Source organism: Parasteatoda tepidariorum, chromosome 11 (genome assembly GCF_982258835.1).
Source record: "Parasteatoda tepidariorum strain Cologne lab strain chromosome 11, Ptep-v5.0, whole genome shotgun sequence".
Taxonomy (NCBI): domain Eukaryota; kingdom Metazoa; phylum Arthropoda; class Arachnida; order Araneae; family Theridiidae; genus Parasteatoda; species Parasteatoda tepidariorum.
This window is the reverse complement of record NC_141765.1, coordinates 4,464,745-4,478,099: the sequence shown is the minus strand read 5'-3', so window position 1 is coordinate 4,478,099 and position 13,355 is coordinate 4,464,745. Positions and strand designations below refer to the sequence as shown.

The window sequence follows — 13,355 nt, the reverse complement described above, 5'->3', positions numbered from 1 at the left end:
TTTCAACATTCTATTCATATTTCGCTTAATTTTATAAAGAAAAAGCGAAATAAGAGATGAAAATAAATAAAAACAGATGCAACAAAAAAAAAAGCAGTGGTGTCCGACATAATTATAATTAATTATTAATTTACAATAAAAATATTTGTTATTATCAAAATCTTGCTTTAAACAGAAAAAAATAACTTAATTGTGTTATATCCTAGTGACACAGTACAATAATTATGTATTTTGGTGTCGAACATAAAATATCAAAAGTGTATCTTGATAATTTTTTTAAAGTCAAAATATGAAATGCTTCTACACATTTGTACAAGATAACTTGCTTTGTTACAGTTCACTTTAATTATTATTTTTTCCATTTTCTATTATTTGTATAAATTTCAAAAAAAAATTGTACTTTGTCAGAGATTCACTTATCACAGTTAAAAATTTCAAATGATGTAACCTTAAATTTAAAAGCCTATAACTTATTGAAATTTGATATTTACAAGTCATTATTTTTAAATCTTCAGTTTTTCACCTTGGAAATGATCCCTTGTTTACTTAATATTAAGTTTAAAATTTTGGTCATCCCAACTTGAAACCTGTACCACTACAGTGCAGAACAAAAAAAAATTCGTTTTCCTTCTTTCTAATGAACAAATATAAATATTTTTTTATATTCTAAGTTTATACATCAACTAACCATGCACTCCTTGGTTTTTGCCAGCTTTTTAGGGTAAAAGAAGTTTTAGAAATATCATTTCTGGAATGTAAGCAAAACATTTACGAACTTTTGACATTGTGATTAATACACAGTTCAAATTTTAAATTAGAAATTAAATATTTGTAAAAGAATCTTTTTTTCTTTAAATAAAATATGTTATAAATGGTTCAAATGAAATCCAGAAAATTAGCATCAATGCAACAATTGTAACGATTTTTCTGCTAGCGATTCAAGAAAATGAGTGATTGGTTGGCTTCGCTGAGAAAAAATAATTCATTGGATGGGAGTAGAAAAGCTTTCAGAAAAAGAGTGTAAGATAAAATCTATTATTAAATTACAACCAATTATTTTTTGGAGAATTTTATAAAGTTGAAAATACTGAAACAATTCGTTAAAAGAAAAAAAAAATACCCCAAAAGCATTGGAACAAACTTGAACAGTAGATAAATTTAGCCCACAGACTAGAAGATAAAAAAAAACAGAAAAACCTATTTTTGTGAACAGAAGCAAATATACTAACCCCTTCTTTCACCCCCCCCCCACAATTCTTGACTTTCCTGAACTGATTAGTCCCATAATCTCCAAAGAGGTCAAAGATTTCTCCATTCATTTAGCAAAATCGGAGAGTTTCATCTGGCATTCTAATTTAGCAGGGTAATAATGGAGAGAATATTAATGAAGTATTGCTAAGTTGATGATATTTTAGCTGTTTGACGATAAATTTCCATCTAAACAAAGTGGATATAACGGATGGTAAAATAATTTAAATTAAGAAATAAATTCCAGTTTTCCCTGATTTTTATCTAAATTTCCCTGATTTTTATAGGTTTCTTCCAGTATAAAAAAAAAATTCCCTGATAATTCCAGGTTTTCCAGGTGGGTGGCCACCCTGAATAAAACACCTCAGGTCAATATGGAATTATGCCTTGCACCCATTGCAACATCAGCAAATATACCATAATTTCAACCTCATTTACACCTGATAAAGAATGTTTAATTTCCGCCTCAAAAATCCCTAATTTTTATAAACAGGGATGAGAGTAGTCAGAAAGTAAAAAAGAGGAAATCCAAAAAACAAAAAAAAAGAAAGAAAAATATATATATATATATATATATATATATATATATATATATATATATATATATATATATATATATATATATATATATATATATATATATATATATAAACAAAAATTTGACAAAAAAGTGCGATTTTTAAACTTGTAAACCATGTGAATATAAATCCCGATATGAGACTTTTAAATCACGTAAATATGAAACTCTACATCGAATTTAAAAAATGCGAAAATACAAATCATGATTTTTTAATTTTTTGATCACGATGCATAATTTTTAAATCGCGCGATATTACAACCACAAAAACGAATCATGATATTGGATTTTAAGCTCACGTGAATACGAATTGCTACATAGGGCTTTAAAAGCTCGTAAATACAAATTGTGATATTGATTTTTTAAATCTCGTAAGTAAGAATCGCACTGTACAATATTTAAATCGCCTGAATAAGAATCGCAACGTTCAACTTTTAAATCAGGTAAATACGAAAATCGAGATTTGATAATAAAATCGAGATTTTAAAAATGCATAAATACAAAACACGATATTGGATTTTTAAATGTCGTAAATAAGAATCATAATATACGATATTTAAATAGCGTAAATAAGAATCGCAATGTGCGACTTTTAAAGCAGGTAAATACGAAAATCGATGATTGATATTAAAATCGCGTGAATAAAAATCGAGATCTGAATTAAGAAAATACGAGCTATCCAGCCGACGGATAAAAAATACGGAAAATCTTATTTTTTGTGCGTGAAATCGGAGAAAATAGCTAAAATAAGTAAAAATGCGGAAGGGTTAGCAGCTAGGGCGTAGATTGAATTTTCTGTTTATCTTTGAAAATCGTAAATAAATATAATTATTTTACTTCAATGACTGAATTTAAAAAAAACGGGATATTTATTTAAAAAAACGAAACTTTTAGAGAATCGGAGTTTTTGATAAAGAGGCTGAAATTCGAGAGACAAAAAAAATCTCATCCCTGTATAAAGGTCAACCAGTTTTATCCCAAGGAAATGATTTTTAGAGAAACTTCAGAGGGAGGAAAAGAGACTTCAACAATTTCCCTCCGCGGAAAATTAAATTCCTCACAAAACATTTTAACTTGGGCAAAAAAAAATTTCAGCGGAAATTAGCGGGAAAAATGGAAAAATCTGAAAAAAAGCGGAAATCCGCGAATCCGCGGAAGAATCTCATCCCTGTATAAAGGTGTCACTAGGATAGGAACATGTAAAATGTAACTGAAACGAAACATCACTGAAAAAGACAGAGATTTTCAAATAATGGAATATAATTTTCTAAGCAAAATGAGATTCTTTTTTCTAAATGGAAATTAGAACTAATCAAATGATTTTTTTTTCAGATTTTGGATTGCACATTAAAATGACATACTTCAAAAAGATGTAAACCCTAAAACTCAAAATATAAAAAGAATCAAAAAATTTTGACAAATTTTAGCAAGTTTTTAAAAAATTTGTGGTGCATTATCCACATCCAACCATAATCATCCACCCATAATTCATCACTTTTTAACAGCAAGTGAATGAAAAAGAAAAATACAATTAGGAAAAATTAAATAACTAAGGTAATACATTTTTAGCTCATTATACATTACTTAAATCACTACAGCTATGATTTTAAAATATTTTTTGTTGGTAATAAACTTAAGAAACAAACCATGGTAAAGTCCTCCAATTCTTTTCTTCTCTTCCGATTTCGATTATCTTGCTCAGCCTGACAGATTGGACAGATATATAGGTGCGTACAAGGTGGTCCACCTCCAAATCTGTGAGCAAAAAAAAAAATATAATAATAATAATAATAATAAAATTAAAATAATTACAGCAATAATTACCACTATTACATATTCAATTATTAAATAACAAACAGATTTGTTTAATAAAGTATTATTATTTGTAGATGATACAATCATGCTTATCTTTCTGTTTAACGCATACTTTTAAATTTTTTAGAATAGTTGTTACCAGAGCAGCAGGAATGAATATGGGTTAAAAAAGTACATAAGGCGATATAACTGAGCAGTGAACGCAACATATTTTGAAATGTAAATAGAGCATGCACATTGCAATAATAATTTTTGTTCTCAAAATGAACCACCTGACTGGAAGGTGAACCAAGAGAAAAAATTTTGCTTTAATTCTTCTCGTTATTTTAATAAAGAAAATTGATGCAATCAAAATTCTTAAAATATGTTAGCTTACTGTGCTACATTTGTTTGTACAGAAAAATTTGTAAAAAGAGGACCTTATACATTTCATAGGTAAGTTAGTTTATTACTTTTTGAAATTATAATTGTTTTATTTATTATATAAATGAACTTTTAGAATGCTGTGCTTTTCCTTAAAACATCATATTAATTCAGATTACTCCATTTTATACCTTCTAAAATCTAAATTCATGCCATTAAAACTATCTTAAAAGTAAATATAAATGAATAAGAATACAACTTAACCGTAACTCATATACAATTATTTACTATTAATTTTTAATTTTCTGAATTCTTTATTTCTTAATTCAATTTCTTAAATTCAATATCGTGTTTTTAATTTGAATTTTAGTGCTAAAATGTAGCAGGTAAAGGCTTTAGTGACAATGTTTTTTCTTTCCTTTTTCACTTATTTATGCTGCAATTTTTACTTTCTATAATATTTTAAAAATTATCGTCAATATTTTTTTATTATTTTATTTTAGAAGCTTGCTTTGCTTTAGTTTAGTTAATAAAATACAATTTCTCAAAGAGAAGAGGGGTTTTGAAAGATTATTACAGAACTATTCAATAATGTTTTATAGTAATTTTCAGTACATTAAGGTTTTATAAAAAATATAAAAAAATCGAGACATCACAGACCAATAATATATTTGAATTGTAAAAAGTATTTTTATTTGAATCTGTTTTGTAACAATTGGCTGGTGGCTGGGTCGCGTGCATGCGATTTTCCTTTTTAAATCCCTTCACAAATAATTATTCCCTAGCAGGCAGTAAATGGATGAAGAGGAGTGACGTAATGGTATGAGAGCCTATCAGCGATTGCCAGAGGGCGCTGTTTTTCTCCCTCCTTTTTTCGAATCTTCGACGCAGAGCGCGCTAGTCAGTCTCTTAAAAAATTTTATACTTATAGGTTGTTTCAGAGTTTAGGTCGAAGCTTCGGCCTACCCGGCACCCGCATCCATGGATCGGAGATAAGTAACTTTTTAATCAACCGAAAATTCTAATTTTCTTATTTGCTATGTAAGGTGATTTAAATTCAACAAAGGTCGAAATTATGTTAATCTTAAAATTTTTAACTTGAAATAGGTACTTAAAAAATTTAATTACTCTGCTATTTCTAACCACGTACGTGATAAATTTTTTTAAAACTCAGCATTAATTTTTATAAATTTGTTAAATGTGTGATATGTTCATTAATATAATTTAAATTGCTAGAACACTCGAAAATCATTTTTGAAGGTGTACCGAGTTTTTTTAATATATAATGTGTTCTAATTGTTGTTTAACGAAGACACTATATTTCTATAAGTGCAAATGCATTGTAATCAAGAATTAAGTTTTAATACATATTTGTTTTAAATGTTAAATTAGTCTTTAATTTTGACTATGTCTCATGCTGTTTCTTTGGATATAGATAACTTTGGTGCACGTGCAGACCGGTACCATAATTCTCAAAGATAGTTTAGAATCCTTCTAAATAAATTAATAATTATTTCGTTTAATCATGTCAATTAACATTGCTTATAATTAATTCTAGTCCAAATTGCAGTTTAACTAATTAGAATAACATTGATAATTGATCTTGAGGCATGTGGATGGCCAGCACGAGTACGTTAGATAATAGTAATAACTGATGTTAAATGTTAGTTATTAAGGTATGAAGCTACTAATTATTTTAACATTAGAATCACAATGTAATTATTTTGATAATTCTAGTTATATTATTAAATTTTTGATTTAAACTTACACAACGCAAAATTATCGTTATTAAGAAATAATTCTAAGTGCTATACGATCGAATGTAAATCAATTAATTTTTATTAAAGGATAAGGCTAATAGCTACAGATGGATGACAAAATAATACGAACACCTGTGAAAAAGTGTGACTTATTTTACACCTGCAGTACAGCCGCGCCACCTACAACAGAAGTCTGCTACCTAGTGAGCGTGAAGAGGAAGCTATCAGCCTCTCAACATTTGTCACCTGTGTTGCATGAGTTTATCTAACTAACTTTTATAAGGTGAAATGTCTGATCTGTCAGAATTCCAATGAGGGATGTTTGTTGGGGCGCGTTTAAGTGGATCATTGGTGACAGAAACAGCAAACTTTTTGGGGTTTGCAAGAAGTACTGTATCAGCCGTTATGACAGCATACATGAAAGAAGGTAAGACGAAGTCTTCAAAGCAAAACAGTGGCCGAAAGTCAAAGCTTGAGGATAGGGATAGACGTGTCTTGCAGCGCGTAGTAGCTCGAAAACACAAGCAATCGTTATCCGAGATAACATCAGACAAGAACAGTCATCTTCAGGACCCCGTTTCAACAAGAACTGTTCAAAGAGAACTTCATGAAGCAAACATTTATGGGAGAGTGGCAATTTGTAAACCCTTGGTGACAGCAACCAATGCTTTCAAGCGCCGTCAGTGGTGTAGAGGTCACAAAGGCTGGTCCCCACAGCAGTGGCAGCAGGTAATATGGCCCGATGAATCATCCTTCACCTTATTTCAGACCACCGGACGCGTTTATGTCTGGAGATCACCCAAAGAAGCGTTTGATCCTGAATGCCTCTTACCAACTGCGAAATATGGAGGTGGCTCCATTATGGTTTGGGGTGCAATATCTTGGCATGGTCTTCAGCCACTAGTACGTCTGCATGGGAGAATCAAATCTAATGACTATTTAAGCGTTCTAGCGGATCATGTTCATCCTTTTGTACAGACTGTATTCCCTGGAGAGCGACCGATTTTTCAAGACGACAACGCCCCTATCCACACCGCTAGGTGCGTTCAAACATGGTTCGAAGAGCATGACAATAAAGTTGAGCACCTCGCCTGGCCCCCTCAGTTTCCGGACTTAAATATTATTGAACATTTGTGGCAATATATAGAGTCTAAACTTCGTTCCCGATTCCCAACTCCTTCAAATCTTTTGGAATTAGAGGCCGCTTTGCAAGGGGAATGGCTTAATATTCCTTTACACGTTGTCCATGACCTTTCTGCATCGATCCCACGTCGTATTAAATCTGTAATTCAGTCAAAGGGTGGTCCAACTCCCTATTGATAAAGATTTTCTGATATTTCACAGGTGTTCGTATTATTTTGTCACCCATCTGTATATTCCAATATGTTTGTTAAAAAATGAACCATAAAATTAATACAAATAAATATTGAAATTATAACATTTTTAGATGATAACGCTGACTGGTTATGTTTTTTAAAATTTATAACAGTGATTGAAATTCTAAATTATAACACTTAAGCCTAAGATTGATCAACAATTTTATTTAATTATACCAACAATGTTAAATTATAACACTGGTGCCGTGACCAGTCGCGATAAGCTTAAATTAAAATAAATACTACTACTAAAATAAGTGGTTATATAATGTGTAATACTGAAAAAAAGTTTTTTTATATGTACACAATATGAACTATGCTGTGCAGTGTAAAATCTTAACATGTTATTTTTTTCTGTTTATGGTAATTACTATGATTTTTCGTGGTATATCAATGAAATGTTTTATTAGGAAATTTGTGTTAGATTATAGTCATAGTTATAGGTTATAGTAATAGGTGAGTTAGGTTATTGTAATACTGAATAGGTTGATTTTCGAATGATTAGTTAAATAATTTATCATTATGGCAGAGTCAGGTGAAGTCACGGAAATTTTAGCTGCGAGCAATACGCCCATTGTTATTCCGAGTGTCAGAGTCACTTCAAATTTTATTGCAGATTATTTAAATTTTATTCCGAAATTCGACGGTAATTCTTCATTAAATGAATTTATTAAGAGACTTAATGAAATAGCAGAACATTGTGATTGGTCAGAAAAAGACAAGATATTCGCGTTAAAATTGAGAATTACAGGAGAGGCGCAAGACTACCTTAACAGTCAAAGAGACAGGGATGTATCTTTTAACAATATTGTCAAAAAACTAAAAACTAGATTCGAAAGAAAGAATTCGGTAACTGCTAGTATTGGTAAACTAACTAATGCTTACCAGTTACCTGTAGAGAGTGTTAGACAATTTCTTTCACGAATTGAAAGCCTTTCATACAATTGCATTCCGGAAGAAAATAGTGAGGCATTCGAATCATACAGACTGCAGTTATTGCTCAACGCAGCCAGACAGGGCATTAAAGGTGAGATTTTAAAGGGAATAGGAGCTGCGGGGTTCACCGACTATAGAGAATTTAAAACCCATGCCATAAACTTTGAGGAAACATTATCAATCGCGAGGCCCACTACCGAGGAGGTAAACAATTTTGAATTAAGAAATATGCGCGAAAATAGCTCAGAAATAAAAGAATTAAAAGAACAAATAGCGATTTTAGCAGAAAACATTAAGCAAATGCAAATCAGGAGTAGGGAAAGTAGAGGTAAATATGACCATCAAAATTCTAGGCCAGGCAATCAAATAAAAATATTTAAACGATGCAACAAGAGAGGACACATTGCACCTGCGTGCAAAACTTTAATTTGCAATTATTGTGGAAGGCATGGCCACTTAGAGGAACGTTGTTACCAAAAACGGAGATCAAATAATTTAAACGAGAAAGGGGGGAATAGATGAGGCGCGTCTTTCCGTTGCTACCCCACTGATAGTGCCATCTTTAAACATCATGAGAAAAGAAAGTATAGTACCCTTGCCCAAAATTCAATTAAAAAGAAATAAATAAAATTACGTTGCTATGTTGGACTCGGAATCATCTCTTAATGCTATATCAAAGGAAATTTTGGAAGAAATGCAGTGTAAATTTAAAATTGAAAAATTTAACTTGTTTGTTCCAAATTTTGCGGGTGACACAGCCAGAATCAATTCTTTTGTTAACATACATTTTAAAATAAATGATAATCTTTTTAAGGAAGATTTTTTTATAACCCCTAATCGAATAAATTCAGATTATGACATGGTCTTAGGTAATCCATTTTTGGCAGGAAATAAACTTAATCTGAATTTCGAAAAGAATTGTATTGTGAATAAAAACTTAAAATTAAATTGGACAAACAGCAAAATAGATAAAGTCGAATGTAATCTATGCGAAAATGCAAAAGGAATTAAATTATACACTCAGAACAAGAATATTTTGGAGCCTAAATCTGAACAGATAATTTTTGTAAAATCACGGGTAAAGAATTTTAAGCATACTGAGCAGGTACTAATTTCTAATGTTCAAAAATTCAGTGATCTAGGTGTTTGGGTTGCAAGCAAAGTCAGTAATTTTTCTGAGTCTAATCTTTATCCGATAACAGTAATTAATGCTCAGGACGAATGTATACACTTAAATAAAAACTGTAATATTGCAATACTCGAATATTTAAACAAAACACGTGTAGAGCAATGTAATTCCTTGGAGACTGCACAACTTGGAGATGATTTTGAGGCATGGGGAGGTGATATCAAAATCGATCATTTAGAAGAAGGAAAACAGGAAATCTTAAAATTTTTTTTAGAGAATTACCCAGACATTTTTGCAAAAAGATCTTTCAGGATGCGACACCCTTTTACATTGCGTAGATTTAACTGACAATATACCGGTAAGGCAATGTCATTACAAGGTTCCTCACCATCTAAAAATGAGCTACTCGAGAATAAAATTATTAAGGAGAGTATGTCTCCATATTCAGCTCCGGTTGTACTAGTAAAGAAAAAGGATGGCTCTTATAGGCTATGTACTGATTTTCATAAACTAAATTTAAAAACACTCCCTGCCTCACATCCGATTCCTAATATGACCGATCTTGTTGACAACCTTTCTGGAGCCAAATTGTTCACCATTTTGGATCTTTGCACAGGGTTTCATCAAATGAAAATTAATCCTAATGATACATTTAAAACAGCATTGGCAACAGAAAATGGATTGCATGAGTGGTTACGCGTCCCATTCGGATTGCAAAATTCACCTAATTCCTTTCAAAGATTAATGGGAATCATCTTGTCTGGTCTCAGGCCTTTGCAAATTGGAATATACCTTGATGATATAATTACAGCTTCAGAAAATGATGTAGACGAACACTTAAAAAAAACTAAAAATCGTTTTTGATAGATTGCGCAAGTACGGGCTTAAATTAAAACCAAAGAAATGTAAATTTTTAAAGACAAATGTAACATATTTAGGATTTACTGTTGAAAATGGTAAAGTTTTCCCGGATAAAAACAATATTGATGTAATAAATAATGCTAGAATTCCCCAAAATTTAAAACAGGTACAATCCTTTTTAGGCATGGTAGGTTTGTACGAGGTCTGTCTAAAAAGTATCCGACCTTAATTTTTCCCTCCCAAAGTAGTGATTCTAAGGCGGCACCACAGTGCACGGTGGAAGGAGGAACCTTAATGCGCGTGTTTGAATTTTTTCACCGCTTTTGCTTGTGCAAGTCGCTGGCTGGTGGTCGCCAAGTAAGGTGCTGTTCAAAGTGTTCGTCGGATTTAGTTTCCTCCCAAGATGACTGAACGAATTGAGCAAAGATACTGCATCAAATTCTGTCAAAAGCTTGGTGATTCTCAAAGCAAAACAATTCGTAAGATTCAACAGGTGTTTGGAGAAGAAGCGATGGGTGTAACACAAATTAAGGAGTGGTTCAACCGATGAACAACTGTCAAACTGGACGGCGAACAGCTGGCACTTGCATCACGACAACGCCCCTGAACATTTGCCCAATTGATCCACACTTTCTTAGCCAAACGTGGAATTACAACCATTCACAAACCTCCCTACTTCCCAAACCTGACCCCCTGCATTTCCAAAATTGAAGACGCCACTGAAAGGATCCCGTTTTGAGAGTAGAGAAGAGAGAAGGCGGAACGCGACGACGGAGCTGAACACCATTCCAAAAGAAGACTTTCAGAGGTGTTTCCCGTAGTGGAAGGATCGGTGGGCTAAGTGTGTGCAAGCACAAAGGGCCTACTTTGAAGGGGATTAGGGTCCCAACTCCGTCAGGTATTCGAAATATTTTTTCTGGCCAAAGGTCGGATACTTTTCAGACAGGCCTCGTATAGGAAATTTATTCCAAATTTTTCTAAAATCGCGTTACCTTTAACAAATCTAATCAAAGAAAACACTAAATTTGAATTTAATGATAAAGCGCTTGAATCTTTCAATACATTAAAAAAATGTCTGATCAACGAACCATGTTTATTATTGCCAAATTTAAAAAAAGATTTCATTTTAAGCACAGATGCTTTAAAGTATGCTTTAGGTGCTGTTTTGAGTCAGTATGGCGAAGACAATTTACCCCACCCTGTTGCTTATGCGAGCAGAAAGTTAAAAGGGGCTGAAATTAATTATTCAACCGTAGAAAAAGAAATGTTGGGAGTTGTATTTGGGGTAACACATTTCAGGCAATATCTGTATGCTAAACATATTACGTGATGACCTTACAGCATGATTACAAGATAATACACAAACTTGGAAAACAAAACATTACAGCGGATTACTTATTGAGAGAAATAAATCATATAAATAGTTTAGAATTAATTTCATTTGAGTCAGAACTGCTCGAAAAAATTAAATCAAGTCAAAAATCAGATCCGTTTTGCTTAAAAGTTTTAGACGAGTTAGAAAATGAGGGTAACATCAGTTCAAAATCAAAATTCTTTGTTAAAAATGATCTACTTTATTGCAATTTAAAAAATTATAAAGATAAGAAAAACGATAAACTTGTAATTCCTTTAAATTTAGTATCCGAAATAATGAAGTTATGCCATGATTCACCCACAGTTACCCATCAGGGATTTTCTAAAACCTTAAATAGAATTAAACAACACTACTTTTGGCGTAAAATGTATAAACATATTTTTAACTATATAAAATCATGCAAATCTTGTAATGAAAGAAGGACACATAAACCGAGTAAGTTGGCTCCTTTACAAAGGGTACCAGTTACATCGCAACCTTTAGAGCTTATTGCTATTGATGCTCTTGGTCCCTTACCGACAACCTTCATGGGAATCAAATATATTTTGGTTTTCTCAGATTATTTCAGCAGGTGGCCAGAGGCTTATGCTACTCCGGATATTAAGTCGGATACGGTAGCCAGAACCCTTGAAACCTTTACTGCTAGTCACGGAGTCCCAAATCATTTCATTACTGACAGAGGCTCAAATTTCTTGTCTAAATCAATATCAGAAGCTTACGAGAAGTTGGAATTAGAAAACACTCAACTAGTGCTTACCACACACAGAATGATGGGGTTGTAGAGCGTCTTAACGCTACAATTTTAAATTCATTAAGTCATCTGGTAAATGAGTCCCAAAATGATTGGGATAGACATCTTAATTTTGCTCTATTAGCTCACCGTACGGCAATACACACATCAACCGGTTTTACACCAGCTTCGATTTTGTATGGGAGAGAACTACAGCTCCCACATAATTTGTTAACAGGGGAAAATAGACTATCATATGCAGAAATTAAAGATTATGTTTTCGATTTAAAAGACAGATTAAGGAGATCGTTTGATGTTTTTAAGAAAAATCTCACTGAAGCTGCTGAAAAACAGGAGATCCGAAGAGAGAAGGTTTCTAAAGACAAAAATATTAAATTGAATGACTTAGTTTATTTATACACCCCCACCTTTAAACAGGGAACTTCAAAGAAGTTAAGTAAACTAAACACGAGTCCCTTTAAAGTAACTAAAATTATATCACCTGTTAAAGTTGAGATTGAGCCTGTGAGTGGTGGTAGCATGAAACGAGTGCATATTGATAGATTAACCAAGGTACCTTTGCGACTCGAACATTTTTCAGACACTCGTGTAGATAGGGGTTATGTAAACAATGAGGAAATTAATTCTCCAGCTGTTGAAGTGAAGAAAAAAACTCATGACTATAACCTACGCACTCGAAGGAAAAGGTAAAGTGATTTGTAATTGAATTAATTAATTTAAAATTCAGTGATGAATTAATAATGAAATTATGATTAAATAATTAAGCTAATTTTGAATTAATAATGAGTTAATTGAGATTGAGGAAATTGATTTTGAGTTGATATTATAATTAATTAAATATTACATATGAGGTTGAGAAAAGGTATCAATAATGATATGTACGAAAATTGAGGATTTAATGAGATAATTAAATTAGTTAAAAAAAAAAAAGAGATGTAGGATGAAATACGTTTAGAGTCGATAGACATAATATTAATGCAAAACAATGAAAAGTTTTGGTAGTGTAAAGGGAGGCAGATAAAAAATGAAAAAACTGTTTTAATTTTATGTGTATGAACTCATGAGGGAGGATGCGATCAGAGATAATAAAAAAATTTAGCTTCTGTGGATAAGAATACTTTAACAAGTAAGAGGATGTTTAAGTGCACCCACTGATTCAAGCAG

The 13,355-nt window shown here is 31.9% G+C and overlaps 1 protein-coding gene across 4 annotated transcripts in view; it reads right to left on the bottom strand.

The window, feature by feature from the left end:
• Window positions 1-13,355, bottom strand: part of Usp20-33 (Ubiquitin specific protease 20/33) — a 129,324-nt gene that overhangs the window by 58,205 nt on the left and 57,764 nt on the right. For all 4 annotated transcript variants that reach the window (XM_071187340.2, XM_071187343.2, XM_071187341.2 and 1 more), the window contains one exon: window positions 3,472-3,580. In XM_071187340.2, coding sequence (XP_071043441.1) covers window positions 3,472-3,580 — 109 coding nt within the window. The remainder of the gene's footprint in view (window positions 1-3,471; window positions 3,581-13,355) is intronic.